The sequence below is a fragment of the Vollenhovia emeryi genome, unplaced genomic scaffold (assembly GCF_000949405.1).
Source record: "Vollenhovia emeryi isolate VEMERY1.0 unplaced genomic scaffold, V.emery_V1.0 DF939190.1, whole genome shotgun sequence".
NCBI classification, from domain to species: domain Eukaryota; kingdom Metazoa; phylum Arthropoda; class Insecta; order Hymenoptera; family Formicidae; genus Vollenhovia; species Vollenhovia emeryi.
This window is the reverse complement of record NW_011967176.1, coordinates 218,590-235,798: the sequence shown is the minus strand read 5'-3', so window position 1 is coordinate 235,798 and position 17,209 is coordinate 218,590. Positions and strand designations below refer to the sequence as shown.

The following is a 17,209-nucleotide window of genomic DNA, read 5'->3' as shown; positions in this document are numbered from 1 at the left end:
ATGACTAAATTATAATACGTACCAAATATCATATTGACGATTGCTGTCAACGTGACAAGCATAATTGAAAAATATAAGTGCACGGTTGTCTTTCTCGTCGTCATGGTTTTAAGACCGAGGAAGAAATACCTAGTGCAGATAAGATCTCTTGGATACAGGAACTGAAAGGCTGGTTCAACCTTCTACGAAATGTAAAGTAAACGAAATACAAAGATGCTCTGTTTTTCACCTGAATCAATGCTTGCGGTATCTCTGACTTTCTCCAGGAAAGTTTGTGGCGGTATGTTGAAATCACGAATACCCGGATGCAGACGAGGTGGAAAATTTCCTGATGCTCTTGCACGCGATGACGTAATTTACAGAAAAAAGGATATTTTCAGATAATACGTGCAAGAGAATGTATGTATCTAAAAATACAGTCATTCATATTTGTAAGAAAGTTTGAATGTAATACCACAGTATTATACAAGTGTTAAGGAAATAAACTATTTTCAGATCAGAAATATTGTATTATAATAACAAAATTCTTTCCTCTCAACACAATTGTAATTGTGTTTCGCATATCGAGTCATCAATTTTCTAACTATGTAATCTCTATTGCTTTTGTAATAGTAATTACGTAACGAGTAAAATTAGGGAAGTTAGTACAATGAATGTCGGAAATAATTAGCAATTATCTTTTATCAGCCTCATTTACTGAAACGGCTGGCAGGCTTTATCCTTGAAATTTCAATGCACACAGACACGTTTAAAAGTTCTCTGTTTACAGCACAATGTATTGTAACACCTGGATCGTGACATACTCAAATAGTATACGTGATTGCTATGAACTCAAAGGGGATTCACTTTTTTACGAATCAGCATAATATATTCAAAATTAATTCAAAATAATTCCTTTCTGACAGTCCAAAAAATAGAGAAGTACGACTTCTTAAGTAAATTAAAATTTCGAAAAATATTAAATTTCTTTTGTATTCTACAAAGAGCTTAGAATTGGTGACATAAAAAAGAATTTTTAAGAATTTTGAAAGAACTGAGGTAGAAAATGAATTCATTTCATAATACGGGAATTAAAAAAAATTTCTCTGTGTTATCTGAATATCAATTGATTCGATTAAATATACAGCAGTTATAGAATATTGCAAAATCAACATGCGACACTTAATATTGGAAGATTCAAATAATCGACATTACATCAAAACATTAATTATTTTAATATTAATTTATATCTAACAATTTTTAATTCACGTTAACTTTTGAATTAAAATGTAATATACTAGTTAAATCTTTTACTTATAATAAAATGTGTACGTTATTAAGCAATACACTTTAACAATCTGTAACATTTGTATACCAAGATAGCGAGATATTTTAAGAATATTAATGTATTTCTTTATAATTAATTCGTATGTTTATATTTTAAAAAGTAACATGGAATTTATATATCGAAAATATATAAATACCTTCATTCACGTCGCTTGCATAGAATGATCAACGAGATATTTTCACTTGGTACCACGGGTATTCCACACCCAATCATACGTTACGGAAGACTGAGAAGAAAAGATTCGAGGACGATGTCGTAGCCCAGACCTCTCTAGGTCACTTTCTCCCCACCTTAGAAGTCAAGTCACTTTCTTCGGCAAGCCCACTGCTGATGGAATTTGATAAGCTACTGATTATAATGACAGTTTAACGGGATGGAAAATGAGATAAATAAATGCATTTTTTTTCTAATAAGGTATCACGAGAAATATTAACGATAGAGAATATAAGATTAGTTTGATTATTCACTTCCGCCTAACGTTTACTTCAACAAGAGGCACGGCAACAAATATAAGATGATTTTTGTAAAAACATATCAATCGGTGAAATTTGTATCAATGTACTCGTAATTTCTTTTTTAAACTTTTTACCTAATAATTATAGAATTTAGATTGTAAACATTATTTACATGAAGTTTACAATTTCATTGGGATTATTATTGCAGAAGTTATTATATGTTTTTACATTAAGAAATATGCTCACAAAATGTTCACGTTTCTCTAAAAAATCGCTTTGTTGTGTTTTGTCGCGAGACGCATTTTTTAAACAATTTTATATTTACCGTTGTATTTTATTATTTCCAACGAGAGTTACATTTCCATGAATTTCAAATCCCGCAAATGTTCCCCCATTTACTCGTTGTGTAATTACTCGCGAAGATTAACCTACTGACACAGTTTTCTCGGTGCATTCGAATATCGGTGCCTTCAACAAAGCGCAAACGCGGAAACTTCAGCTGCATCTTAATGTTTGAAGCGTGTGAAGCCATTATACTTTCTCGTGATAACGCTGTTCACGCAACTTGTAATTTGTATTCTTATGCATTCAACTTTCCTCCTTGTGGCGTGTATACCAGGCTTGAACGTTTCCTAGAATAATTTCGTTGAAATGAAACTAGTGGTTTAGAAATCCGTGATAACTAACTTAAAGTGGTAAAACAGTAAGCATCAGAACTAAGTTTCACGTGCACAATGCTTCATGTAAAGTTTAAATTATTTATCGGTAATTTATCGACTTTATTAACAAGGCGATTAAAAATAAGCAGTAACTATACAATCGTATAACATTTCTTGCGTATGTACATTAATAATATACTTATAAAAAATGATGCTCTTTTCTTAATTAATTAGTATCTATTGATAATATATTTATATGTTAGACTATCGTCGTGTTCCAATTCGCCAGTACTTTTCTTCTCTCTACGTAAATTTTAACATAAGAGTTTTCCATTTTTGTGTCTCCATTGTTGAATTTCTAGCAATTTCTAATGATTGCTCCTTAACACCGTAATATCGGAGATCGATGTCGCATCGTGCAGATAATGGATGCAATCCATTCAGGATGATGCGAATTAACGCTATGCTGCGCAGATAACACAGATACTCCGTGGACCGAATATGCGGGTGAGGTCGCATCGCGTTGCGATGCTTCGAAGCTCATTCATAGAATTTCGACATCAACGAGACTTTATTTAACTGAACTGGCCAAACAGCGCTTACAACAGTCTTCCGCCATCGTTATTGGACGTTCGTCCCATTTACAAAATAATGAATCGTTAGAAGTATACGGTGAGATTGAGCCTCTCGTTGCCAGCTTGATTGTCTCCGGTTCGCGTTTCCGCCGCGACCTCGACGCTATCCACGGTCTGGAAAACAATAAATACTTCTGCCTTCATTGTGTTTTTCATCTATCTGCTCTTTAGGATTGCGTGAAGCTTGTATTTGCAAGCGAACTTGGATTTAATTGTTCCTCTTGCATAAGTCAGTGCAATTGTATTCCTTAGGAAACAATTAGTATCGTGATACGACGTTATTCTCTGTTGTTTAACTTCAGTACAATTTAACACAATTGCAGTTCTAATATAGCTTCAAGTGTTTAAATCATTTAAACTAAATTTGCTTGACAATTCGCAAACGTTCTAAAATACTTTTGTTACGTACAAAACCAACTAAAATATTACAAGATCCTTTTTTATATTTGCCGTACAATATGGAATTTAGTTTCTGAACAGCAAAGAAATTTGTAACAGAATAGTTACCCTATCATCGTCGTCCCAGGACAACTTTTTGATCCTCGGTAAGGCCGAGCTGGCGGGCCACGCTGGCACCAGAGAGTCTGGAGGATCTCCGGAATAATTGGAAGAGTCATGGGATCCAGCATCCAAATTGGTTCTAGCACTCAAGTCGTTCATATTCTGCACCAGTCCGCCGATATTGGGAATGTTCGAAGTGGCTGATAGGGCTGGTGGATTCGGGGCGGGCGCCACTTTATGCCGGGCGTACAATGGTAATTGTCTCGCCGACGCTATACCTAATAAAGAGAGCAATGGAATATTGTAATATCGTAAATCGCCGACAACAGGTTTGTGACTTTAGTTCTGTACTTTCAGAAGAACCGCTTCAGCAAGAAGAAAGATAACGCAATGTATAAAGAGAATTGTGAAATCTTAGTAATTGCATCGAGCAGTTTTTGACAATTAATTGATAAATAAAGTTCATAAGGCTCTGATGTGAAATCACAGATACGAAGCAATAAAAGATATAAGAACCAAGACGGATGTTAGCGTTTAAATGATTTTAATTTTTAAAATTTATTGCGTAAAATTTACCTCGGCCAGGATTGATTAATTAATAGATGTATAAAAAATAGATATGCAAGAGAAAAGAAGAATATGTTAGAGAATCAATGTAAAGTATGTCGAATTCAATTATGCTGAGTGCGGCGGATAGAAAGCTTGTGCAATAGTGCTCGACTTGCACTGCCTATAGAAACGTACTTTTGATTGTAGCGCTGTACGAGCTTTCATTGGCTTCCCCGAAGACGGGATTATCGATTTCGTTACAGCTGTCGACGTTATCGTTTTCGTTGTCGTCGATATCGTGACGCCGATTCCGCGGGCCTTCCAAGGCGTCCTGAAGAACGTTGGCACCTAGCACTTGGGGAGTTGGACTTAGAGCAGAGGGAACTGGTGATTTCTCGCGATATCCTGTACCCACAGAGCTGACGGAACCGCCGCTTTTTGGCCTTTTACTTAAAGAAATGAAAAATCGGACTTGTTTTACCTGTTAACTGAGTCTCTCTTAATCCAATAAAGAATTTTGAATATTTCATATCAGTAGGTCTCTAAACTTTCCATTATCAATTCTTGACAAATCAGGAATTAAAAAACTTAAAATGTAAAGAAAAAACACGATACATTAAAAATAGCGTTTAGCAACTATTATGTATCTACAAATACTGTGCACACATCACACCATTAATATTATTCCAATATTATTACGTGGCTAAAAATTATATTTAGCACATTTACTCACTGCTTATAAATGTAAAGAATGAGAATGAGTATGACAACACCAAGAAGACCTAAAACTGCGCCGAAGATTGCAACTAACAGCACGCTGCTACCGAGCCAAGCAGGTGCAGCTCTCGCAGCGATCGGCAAAGAGCCGCCGTTCGGTATGTGAACGATTACTGGGATCATGCTGGATCTAAAGGAAGATAAATGCGGATTAACATTAAGAATAATTATTAATAGTAAATTAAAGAATCGCACACAAACTTGTAGATACCTGGGCGGTTTTCCGGTATCGGTAGCCACCGCTATAAATCGGGCCAAAGATCCATTAAACGAACTTTGCGATCTCAACACTAATTCTCCAGTATCTCTAATCTCAAAGGACCTGTAGGTAATGTAATTTATACAATTAGTGGAGGAAAGTCTTCTATTATGCGATAGGATCAAAATGTGGGATAGCGGGGTTTCTGTTAAATTAATAGGCATCAGTTGGTCCACTATGAATTTATTGCTCTCAGAGCGAAGTCTGTTTAGTGGAAAATTCATTGTTAGATTGCGTAATCGTTGCGAAAAAAAATTTGTGATTGAATTCGGGTGTTGAAAACTTGCTGTCTCAGAATAGAGGACTTTCTTCTAATAATAATTATAATTATTTTGCACAGAATATGCATTCTTATTTTAATCGAAAGTTCTCTTTGAAATTAAGAAATTAAGTATATCTTATTTTTTTTAGATATCCTATTTTCATGTGCAATTTTATTAATAAGTTATTAAGATTTACTATAGTGTTACCTTGCATCTTGTCCTCTAAGGGATAAACTGATTTTGTCTCCCCTATCGCCGTCAGCTGCTTCTAATTTGCCTGAAAAGTTACATATTCCTTGAATATCGATAGTAATAAAAATTTGATAGAATTTTGATTCAACAGGCGGAACATTTTACCTATGACGGAGCCTTCTCTCGCGGAATGAGCATGAAATTCATACCGGGAATATTGGAATCGAGGCTCCCATTCGTTCACGTCCTCGACCGAAACGTTTACACGTGAGGTATCGTTCTGAAAAATATATTCGTACAGTGTATACATATAATATTGTAAACGTCTGTATGTACGTATTACGTACGTACGTACGGGCAAAAAATAATGTGATAAAAGCTAACAATATTAATGAGATCAACGTACATGATATCCGTCTGTGACGTGAACCCGAAAGCTGTGCTGGATTCGTTGTTCGTAATCCAGATTCCCTTTGAGAATCAACTCGCCAGAATTAGTGATCGAGAATCTCTCCAAATCTTCCACCGGGCCCTCCAGCCAGAATTTTAATTCCTGGGATAAGAAACTATATTACGCTACTATGTCATAATTAATTCGCGCTCTTGTGACGCGAATTTTTGCATCACTTACAGGATCGGCTTTGTTGACGCCCGTTGTTAGAAGAACGCTCCCAGACGGCGTGTTCTCCGGCACGCTCGTTTGATGATTCTTTTGCACGAATTTCACGGGTAATCGGCCGCCTAGCATCCGTAAAGTAAAAAGTGTTAGTTTAAGATTTATTTCTAAATTCGTTAACAATTCGATACGTCATGTTTAAAACATTAATTTGACGTTTGACATTTGCATACAAAACTGTGTATGTACAATTAAATTTTGTTACCAATGAAGAACGTACCGCTAATGAATCTTCACTACAATTATTTACTTTAATGGATGGTCGCGGACTAATGTGTTTTAATAGTCAGATGATAATAATTGATAAGTAATTAATTGTACATAATAACTGTTTAATGAACTTGAAGTATTTAACTACCCAGTAAACACCAAGTGACACTACATCATATTATAATTTCCACTCAACAATGTGAGTGTAGCATAACACATATTGCATATAGGAAAAGGAAATTATAATATTGATATAATATTACTGTTAGTTGGTATTTATCGTAATAACTAAGAATACATTGTCTACCTGCGAATAATTACCACGAAAAAGATACGTGTGAGAACCGCAACAAAATAGCAATTAGGAAAAATATAATTTTTCAAAATTAAAATCTTTCAAAATTATTTTCTTATATAAAAAATATTTATTCGGAAAATTGCATATTATTTACCTGCTGTTGGACCAACCATATCTTCTCGTGATACAATAACCGTGGCAAGAGCGTACCTATCGGCGTTATTCTCTTGAGTAGCCTATTTAATGAACGATATTATTATTATCAAATGTTTTAATCCCTTAAAAAGTAAAGCGCATTAATATTTCTACCTTAATAACGATAGTTGCTGGCGCCATTAGCTCGTGGTCTTGTAACGGTCGTATCATGACGATTTCGGCAGTTTCGGGATTCAAATCAAGAAAGGGTAAGATCCCGCCTTGTATCGTATATCGGACTGACGCATTTATGCCGACATCTTTATCTTCGGCTTTAATCCAGTCAGGCACCACCCTTAACAATTTCCTCTAAATCAATAAATTAATTTTCGTGAAATCGTCCCTTTATTTTGAACTGTATGGAACCCTAACCCTTGGAAAAATTTATTTTTAATGAAATTAAAGCTTTTAAAAGTAATCCTTTAAATCTAAGAGTTTCCTCAAGAAAGTTCAAAGTTTACCTAAAAAATTTTGGACACTTAAAGTAATTTTTGGAATAGCCAAGCCTGACGAGGGCCGCGCGGCATAGCACTTTCTCTCGTACGAAGAAAACCGCACGCGGTATTGTAAATTTACGTCACGTACTTTTCACAATTCTTTTAAAGTTTTCTCTTAAATTCTTAAAGTAAGTTTTAAGTTTACCTTAAATAAAAGTTTTAAGTGTCCAAATTTACTTTCCATATTTCTTATTTTTCTAAAGTAAAATTTTACTGTTTTCTAAGATATATTTTCCCAAGGGAATCTCAATCAAAGCAAGCGTTTATGAAGAAAATTAATTAACCTTACCCCTTTTATGTGGCGAGGTACGGTGACTTTGTATTGATTGTCCAAAAAAGCTGGATTCTGATCGTCGGCATCGATAACGTTAACGTACAACGTTGTCGTTGATGAACGTGGTGGATTACCTTGATCCTGTAAAAAATTAGATTCATTGCTGATACACTATTGCTGAAAGTTAACGCCTATTGTTATTTACAATTGAGAAACGTATAATTATTTTGAGAGAGATACTTTTGGCTTCCTGTTACTGAGTATGACTACAAGCGTGAGAAATACTCAGAGGAAGCGTTTGTTCGATCAATTTTCTGTAATCTTCACTTGCTCACTGTTGCGTATCGTTACGCATCGATCATCCGAATCAATCTGCTCGAATCAATTTATTCAAGATCGCTATGATCTATTTACCGTATTTTTGACGTTGAGTTTTCTTATTGGTTTATGGATTTTTCAGATTGTGTTACACAAAAAGAATTTCTATTTAGGAATTGTAGCAATTTAATTATCCCCCTCCTCCGAGTTAAATTATTTTTTTTTACAAAGCTTCTGTAACGTAACAACTTTTTTAGATATTCACTTTTATGCAATGCGATTGTCTCAGACTTGTAAAATAATGATGGAATCTGTATATGGTATATTTGTTAATTCTTGATGTTTTTAAAGAATCAAGTGTGTAAGATCGAACTTACTTGAGCACGGATGTCAACGGAGAAGTTGGTGAGGACTTCGTAATCCAGCGATTTCCTTAGTACAAGAGTGCCTTCCAAAGCATTCACGAAAACAAAGTAATCCTGTGCACAAAAAGAGAACTGTTTACTCAATGTTTTAAATAAACTATATTCTGTCTAATATTCTCAAGAACTCGTGAGAAAAGTGATTGGCAATGCAATTGACAAATGCAGGGGTGACAGATTATTAGCGGAAAAATAATTGAACCATGTAAATTCGAAAAATTTACCGAGTGAGCTCCCGGTAGAACTGTGTATTGCACAGTGGAATACGGTCCTGGTTGGTCAGCGTCGACGGCCCGGACTCCTTGCAGGACTCTCGTGCCAACGACGGTAACCTGGAATAACCACGCCGTGTTAAAATAAAATAAACGGCACAATATTAGAATATGAAGAATCTTCTCACCTCAGAAATATTTAGCACGTAAGGCGCATTCACGAACTGCGGCGAATTATCATTCGCGTCGGTTACCCGGATGTTCACCGGTATGACAAATCCCTTTAAACATTAAACATAATTTCTTAAGAAATGATAATAAAAAGAAGATTGAAAAATTGCTTACTTAAATGCAAACAAAATAGTATAAATAAAACGTAATTTTTCGATCACAGAATTATGAGAATTACGAGAATACTAAAGTTTTTTTTACACAAAATTAATTTGCTTCAGCTATTCAATGTAAACTCGGTATTTTCGTTAAAGAAATATCTATTTTCTAAATCTATCGAATTTATAAAAAAATTTGAATGCATGGCAATTTTATAAAATGCCTCGTGAAATTTGAAAGAAATAAAATTAATATTACAAAATTATACTTGAGGATATTTTTTTCATTATTTTAATATTCAATGTAATCGCTTCTGGAAATCGTCTTACCGGGTCCAAGGTGTGTTTCCTCTCGCAAATAACGTTGATATAAACGCTGGCTGGTCCCTCGACACCCTCCTTATCGAGCGGCCTGATAAGAGTTAAATTTTTCGAGTATGGCGAGAATGCGACGGGGCTGTCATGCTCCTGCAAGCTCAGCTCGATGTCACCCTGTGAGCTAGGATCACCTAGCACCCCGAGGATTCCCACGGTATCGCCGACGGGCAAATCCTCGCTGACAAAGAGATGCGCCGCAGTGGCTCCATTCTCCAGAAAGCATCGCGTGTCTCGAGTCACTGGAAAAGTCGAGCAATCGTTAATATGCATGATGAAGCTATAGTTGTTGAATCAGAAATTTTTAATGGCGTTTGAGTAAATTGATTTCTAGAGCGAGGAGAAAAGATGCGGTGTCATCGACAAAAGTATTGCAAATTATATTAAATTAATTTAACTAATCTGATAAATTCGGCATTTAAGCTCAAATATTAGACTTATTTGTAATATTCACTTGTAGCAAGAACATTATTTTTAAGTAATAACGTGTCTTATTTTATTAATATACGGTACAAAACATATTATGCTTCTACGCACTTATTCGAAAACTTTTCTTCACAATAGACGAAAAATTGACGAATTTTATAAAACATGCCATTGTTTGAAGTATGAATGCGTGTGCTGTAGTTTTAAACAAAAACTCATATTGTCTGAAAAAGTGGTCGTTATTGGATTAATGCCGTTGAGGTTACTGGAGTTTCCGGTCGAAATCGCACAACCGGTTTCCAGTGGGCTGTACGAAAGTTTCGTGATGATGGAAGGACCGTGGGACAATGATCTTTTGTAGGAAACGACGCCCGACGGTAACGGTACACAAGATCAATACGAATTCGCAGGACAGGTCGTTGATATATTCAGCAAATTTGCTGATTTATTTTTTACTTCAATTCAATAATTGCGCCCAGACAAAGCGCATTCTAAAAAACGTGCAGAAAGCAGTTGACACATAATAATGTGTAAAAAGTTTCGTAGGAAAAACAGAATTTTCAAGAGTATTTGTATTCCGAAATTAACTTTGTGTGAGTGAAGACAACTTTATATATTTTGCTGTACGTATCCAGTAATCGTCAAGGACCTTCTTACTTTGTCCCCTCTAAGACCATGTCTTGTAAAATAAGTATCGTATTACCGTACGAGGATGTCCGTTTTATGAGATCCTTAACGGCAAGAAAGCATGCACTTTTGTGCTTTTAACCATAAATGACATGCGAGAAGATAGCTCTTTGTTCGTTGCTTGTAACAGTAGATAACTACTTTACACATACACACACAGCTTTAAGTAATGCTTACGCCGTTAGTACCTATTTATTCGTAATACACACTGTTCAATTATTAATTGGATCTGTTCTAATGACTTCAAACGATCCTGCGCAAACACATGCACTCTAGAAGCGTAATAGCGTAAGGCAGTTAAGTTTGCGGTAAACGTAACGCAATTTCGTAATCTAGAGCGTGAATTTAACTATTTTTTTTTTCTAAATACTTTCCTCCGAGGAGAGAGAAAGAAAATTGTATAGTAAAGTTAATGAGTGATAAAGTAAAAGAGAAAAGTTAATAAAGTAAAGATGATGAGAATCGATATTTACGACACGATATGCAGTAAAGATTATCACGTGTGTATGTCTACGTGTGGACTATTATTACTCTCTTTCACGTAATAGGTGGATAAATTACGATGCATAAAGTGCATACAAGGGGCGGCGAGGTCGTTTATCTAACAACAGTGCTTTAGTTGTTCTAATGCCACATAAATCACGATAGCCGCTTTTGCGCCTCGTTTGACTGCCATAGCTACCGCCGTTGGAGATTCATTCCCGGGTCCGCTTTATGATCGCGCATATCGATTGCTATAATTAATTGCTGTAATTGTTTGATAAGCGAGGCAGCGGTTTTAACGAGACACCACAATTTAGCGTTTTTGCTTCAAAGAGCTTTCAGATTACCGTTGCTCTTTTTATTTCAATAATGAGCAAATAACGAGTATAAAAATGAGATAAAATCGAAAAGAACAAACTTGGTCTCGTAGCGGTTTCCAAAATAGCGGTTCTATACGTACGCGTGCTAATATTGCGAGCTTAATTGGACACCTTTATATCGTTATCGCGGTAACGAGATCGTGTTACAGTTAGGAGGAAGGTAATTCAATTCGAAAATTAAACTTTGAACAGTCTGTCTTTGACAAAGGCCTGAATGGACGTCGCGTCACTCGTTCTTCCCGGTTGATCGACGGGAATTCGGACGCTGGAAGGACGCGAATCGGATGCGTAGACGAATACGCGTGGGCTGTTTAACGCGTATGCGAGGGGGTAGATATGCGCGCTTCCCTGGAGCGGAGTTCCGGTCGCTGCAAACTCATGGCGTATCGTCGGCGGCGCAGCGTTACGGCGCTGGCCTTTCGCAAACTCCTTTTCTAGCATAGACGAGGACCTCTCCCTGGCAAAAGCGATCGCCGTTCGATCGTCCGCGAAAATAACCGCAGAGATTTGCACGAGTTTGTCATCAGTCTTTGACAAAGAGTTCTCATCAGACGAATCAAGCAGGCACACTGCGCTTTTCCGTGCGATTCGCGCAAAGAGGCGAATAGTTTAGTTTTTAAAATACAAAAGAAAGAAAGAATTTGCTAGAAAAATGATGTAATTGTGACATAATGTTTTGGATGACTATATACTTGAGGGAGATCTATATAAGTTGATTAACTTATCTCAATTTTTTCCTCAAATTATTCATTTGCCCGATTACTGCATTGGCATTCTTCATGGAAAAGAAATGGAAAAAAGGAATAAAGAATGATTGAACCGATTATACATCTTGAAAATTCTGTAGTCTTTACTTACTAGTATACAGTGATCCTGGAAACTGCATTCAATGAAAGAAATTGGGTTTTACAAATTAAAAAAATTTTTTTACAAATCTGGGAGGATTCTGACAGGAATATATGGAGAGGAAGACTGTGATATATGAGTGCAGGAAGACTTACGTTGCCCGACGTGCGGTTGCAGCATGCAGCAGAGGAGCAGCAAGATCCTCAAGATCCTCAATACGTTTCGTCCCATGGCAATTTAAGATCATCGTCCACCGATTCTGTCGACAGATGCATCTGCAAAAAAAGGAGAACGAAAATTAATGGAAGCGAGGGATAAGAGACGACGAGAGATGCAGTGCATTACTTCTGCGCAACTGGGCTTCCTTTAATCTATCCGCGGGAATAAAATTTTCCCGGAAGCTACTTCGATTTATCGTATCCACGGACATAGCATTTCCTGCGTTCGAAATGTCCAGCTTCTCGGAATCATTACGGAGTTTTTATTGCTTTTCGTCAAGGCGTTTCATCTCGCGAGAAGATCTTGTGCTAGATGTCACGAGTTGTCGGACTCTAGTAAAGATTTATAATAGTTTTAAATCAAATTATTAATTATTACTTTTTTTAATTGTATTTCACATTTTTACGACAGCAATAAAATATTTTAACACAATTAGATTTCAATAATTATTAAGCTATTAAATCGTTTTTAATGATTTTATTTAATCTGCCTTGATATCGACATTACTTTTTTTTCTAATGTTGTAACGCGGCAAAGTATATGATGCAGTAACGCGCGAAAGTATAATACAAGAATTTTACATAACGTTACAGAATTAACTGTCCTTTTTTATTACATAATTTTCTAATCTAGCTTCTACAATATAATACCTTTTCATATTCATCTAATATAGACTTTTTCGCATTATTAAACGAATATGGTTAATTTTATTACAATTAAGTGAAGTAACTAAAAGTAGCAAATTATTTTTGGGGAATGTTAAGTTTCAGAAAGCAGTAATAAAATTAGAAAATAATCATAAAGCCATACTCAACTTTGAAAGAAAATTTATGAGATCGAAAATATATTAAAATTTGAAACTTTTAATCTGTCTTTAAAAACGTTTTGGACCTTTCAGTATTATTAACGAAAATACTGATTTTTAAATCATAATACCTTCTTTGAAAAATAATAATCATGAATATTGCTCTAACAGGAAACCGATGAGATCGTCCACGGATCCACATACGCTTCAACTCTTGACAAGATGACGCAAGGACGTGACATTAAACGTAACAATTTTGCTGGTAACGTGCAATCCGGTTTGTCATCGTGTTAGCAGACGAATGTAAGAACATAAGCGCCGGGCGAACGACCACTTCGTCCGACGACGAAACTCGTCTGCAATAGCGAGCATAACGCGTGGTTAGAAAGCATGCAGAGAAACTCTTTTATTACGTGGAACTATGGCTATGTAGGACTGCGCGTCTCATCAGGGCTAGGATGACTCGTACGAATTATCGCCCGAGGCAGCTCTTAACACCTTGCACTCTCGCCTTTCGCGCAAATAGCGCATTTCTTTTGTGACGTCATGTCGGGAAGTTGATGATCATTTCGAAAGCGTTTGAAATACCGATGTTACAACGCAATCGTTCCTTCTTACGATTGAGTGGTAAGAATGGAAGCAGATTTCTTTAAGCTCGTTAGCGCGAGAAAGTTTGCCTTTGCGTTTTTCCATTCATGATACTTTGTTAGTGGTATTGAATGGACTGGTACTAGAGATACTTCTTACAATTAAACGCAAATGTTTTAAATTTAGTCATAAAATATAAGTGGAATATAACAAAGATACTGGAAAGATAAAAGATAAAGAATATTCCACAGTTTTTGTTGTGCAATAAGTTGATTTGATATAAAAAATAAATTAATATTTATTTATATCTGAGTTTATTTACGTTCAAATGTTATCTAAAAATTTTAAAAGTTAATTTTAAATAATATTTAAGCTTTAAGTAAAATATTATACAAATAATTTTCATAATGTCTCTCTCTCTCTTCCTATTCTATGTTCATATTCATATCTGTATCTATAAAATATCTTCACTTATTCAACACTGCACTATAATACATATAATCATTATTGTTCCTTTTTAATTCATTATCTGTAAATTTGCATTTACATGCCCGATTTAATTTCTAAATAATTTTTTATTCTTTCACTGTTTTAATTTACATTTTTTGCCTACAATTTTGCATATTGCATTTTGCATAATTGTTTGTTAATTTCGTCGCATTCCGTGAGATACTTTAGAGTAACACGAGAGAAATGAAAAATAATTAAAAAGATGTAAAAAAATTTACAATAGAAAAAAAACAGGTAAAAAGTTTTTCCGAAAATGTCTGCCGACAAGGAAATTTGTACGCAAAATGGCTGGATATCTCGGCTATATGGGGCGCAGTACTGCTTAAATTCACGAACCGTAAATTGAAACGCGATGGGCAGCCGGCGTAAAGGCCTCCGGCCTCTGCTCCAGCGGATAACTGTATAAAAATATCATTGGTACGTGTACTGCGGAAATTGACAGTTCAAGTGATCTGAATCTTCGTACTGATTACTTTATCAAAGTTTGTGAAATCGCACTAAAAAATTAACAATCACACCGTGCGTGACATTTTACTTTATTACTAATAATATTTAGGCGATATTTAACTTAACAATAATGTTTAAACGTTGAATTACTATGGTCGTGCTCAATCGTGTTATCCAGTGTCTTTGTTTAGTTGAAGTGCAGTAAGTATGAAGGTACACAAAAGTTATATAAGATTTCTTACTTTCGAAAAAACATGCACCTACGTCTTCCTCACTTTTACATTTGTTAAAGTGTTTAATTATTAAATTCTCAGGAGGAAAGGATAGAATTCTAGTGCCCATTACAATAAAAGACTTTGATATAAAAGTGAGATATTATCTTATCGTAAAAATATGTTTCTATTGATATTAATTAAGCGGTGATTAATGTTTTATTAACAGTATTAATCCTTATTTTTATATTATAATTTGGCGTTATAACAATTCACATTTAATTTTATTAATTATAATAAATTACTTTTATTTACTATACAATGCAATTTTCATTAAGTTTTATGTTTTTAAATAATAGGTTTAAGAGAGATAATATCAGAGATTGGTAACAGATACTCACCACAAAATGTACTTGGAAAAAGCGCGCAGGTTCGCGTTTCTATATCTCCATTGTTTGCAAAGAGATATCTCACTCGCAGCACTTTATTCTTTATTAATAACATAAATTCCGTAGATTGCTGTTGATCTACCACGCACTTGGCCACCGCCCTTTACAACAAAAAGCACAAAGGGCTTACGAATTGTACCCTAAGGTGTCCTTATCGATCGGCGTGGCCAGACAGTCTTTATAATTCACTTCCTTTCGCGCACATAACGAAGTAAGTTCTCGAATTTTATGTTACAAACGTGTCAATCAATTTGTTTAACTCTTTAATGAAAAATCGGCAATTTTGTTATATCTTCAAATACAATTTATGTTTTACTTAAATTCTGTGCTCACAGTTTACATACTTCTTAATTCTTATATTTTGACGACGATGTGACTCTTCGAAACATCGCTTGCTTTTGCAGAATCTTTTTTATCTTCCGGCGATCTCCAACTCTCTCTTTCCTTAGGAATTTATATTTCAGTGCAGTCTCCAACGTTTTATATTTCTTCCTATATTTTGGGGCCGTTTTATCGTTTCAGTTTTAATACACCGTGCGCGTTGCTCTTTACGCTACGTGCACTACCGTGATCGACCTCGATCAAACTCGGCTACGACTACCGCGCTGTAGGGCTGTAGAACTCTTTACTACAAAACGGAGCCGTCGTGCAAAGCGGCTGGAGTGGCACTCGGCTCCCCATTGTCAGGGAAGGGGGGGACTGCGGCGACCAACAGAAACGTGTATCTGAACCATACCGCGAACAGGTGTTTGCTTTCATATACGATGGGGGAACGGACGCGGCGCATATGTGCGTACGTTTGAATGGGTGCGCACATAACTGACCCCTATCTTCGAGGCCCTACGGGGACCTGCGTCGACCTTACCGAAGACGGGAGCGCGAGGATTTCCGGTCTTTCCGAGTTCCCTCGGAGAAAATTTTCTTGGAAATAAAACGCGGCAAGCTGGAAGAATTAAATGAACAAGATCGAAACGATATGGAAATTGAAAACGATATAACAATTAAGGCCCGGTTTCACCAACGTCGCTTAACTTTAAGCTTAGTTTAATTCGTTCTTTGTCTCTTTTCAACTGTTACTTTAGAAAGAGACAAAGAACGAATTAAGCTAAGCTTAAAGTTAAACAACGTTGGTGAAACCGGGCCTTAAAGTGACAATTTATCTATGCTGTGAGGAAAGAGAGCAGATAGAATTTGCGGTATTTCATAGTATAATAGGATATAGATAAAATATAGCCTCACATCTTAGTAACAGCAATCATTTTGATACATTTTCCGTGAAAAATATGAATTAATCGCAGCTGCAGCTAACAAAAACTCAGCGGCACTTTATAAATAATAATTTCAATTGGGATTCTCTGGCGCGACGTTATAATATCAATGTCTCCTTTTATCTTCTTAGCTCTATCTAATCACGTAACGAATATGAGATTGTTAGTACAGCAAGCTGTAATAACGAGTAACGAATACACATAATCAAGAACAATTGCATAAGCGCGCAATTTTTTTCGGCAATTCGCGTAGCGAATCACGTTCCCCTTGGCGGTTCGCGACTTAATGTCGTGAGAAGTCGCCGAGGGCAAGTGGAACGAGAACCGCGTTGCAGGCGTCGCGATTCGCTTATGGCATCGCGACGACGTCCCTCGCGGATCATCGGTCTGTGAAATTGCGGGCGTACCTCCTCGCCCCTCCTCGTACCCCCCCCCCCCCCATGGGAAAAATGACTTTTATTATGCA

At 36.0% G+C, this 17,209-nt stretch overlaps 2 protein-coding genes across 4 annotated transcripts in view; both read right to left on the bottom strand.

Moving 5' to 3' along the window:
• Positions 1-2,206, bottom strand: part of LOC105562329 (C-type lectin domain family 12 member B) — a 6,409-nt gene extending 4,203 nt beyond the window's left edge. Inside the window, exons 1-4 of one of the 2 annotated variants that reach the window (XM_012013084.1) lie at positions 2,108-2,206; positions 1,464-1,654; positions 230-407; positions 23-129 (exon numbers count right to left, since the gene is read on the bottom strand). In XM_012013084.1, coding sequence (XP_011868474.1) covers positions 23-104 — 82 coding nt within the window. In that variant the 5' untranslated portion in view covers positions 105-129; positions 230-407; positions 1,464-1,654; positions 2,108-2,206. The remainder of the gene's footprint in view (positions 1-22; positions 130-229; positions 408-1,463; positions 1,655-2,107) is intronic. The other variant, XM_012013085.1, reaches the window with a different exon arrangement.
• Positions 2,207-2,551: 345 nt separating this feature from the next.
• LOC105562327 (cadherin-23) lies at positions 2,552-16,101 on the bottom strand. 2 transcript variants are annotated; one of them, XM_012013082.1, is made up of 19 exons: positions 13,401-13,513; positions 12,591-12,796; positions 12,401-12,520; positions 9,379-9,665; positions 8,908-9,000; positions 8,732-8,839; positions 8,463-8,564; positions 7,783-7,908; positions 7,111-7,305; positions 6,956-7,037; positions 6,249-6,358; positions 6,024-6,170; positions 5,783-5,897; positions 5,633-5,702; positions 5,115-5,225; positions 4,860-5,033; positions 4,322-4,575; positions 3,584-3,855; positions 2,552-3,190 (listed from the first exon to the last, which is right to left on the bottom strand). In XM_012013082.1, the coding sequence occupies exons 3-19, from the start codon at positions 12,474-12,476 to the stop codon at positions 3,101-3,103; spliced, it is 2,412 nt and encodes an 803-aa protein (XP_011868472.1). In that variant the 5' UTR covers positions 12,477-12,520; positions 12,591-12,796; positions 13,401-13,513; the 3' UTR covers positions 2,552-3,100. The 2 variants fall into 2 exon arrangements, with proteins under 2 accessions (XP_011868472.1, XP_011868471.1); XM_012013081.1 differs by lacking the exons at positions 12,591-12,796; positions 13,401-13,513 and adding an exon at positions 15,428-16,101.
• Positions 16,102-17,209: the final 1,108 nt, after the last annotated feature.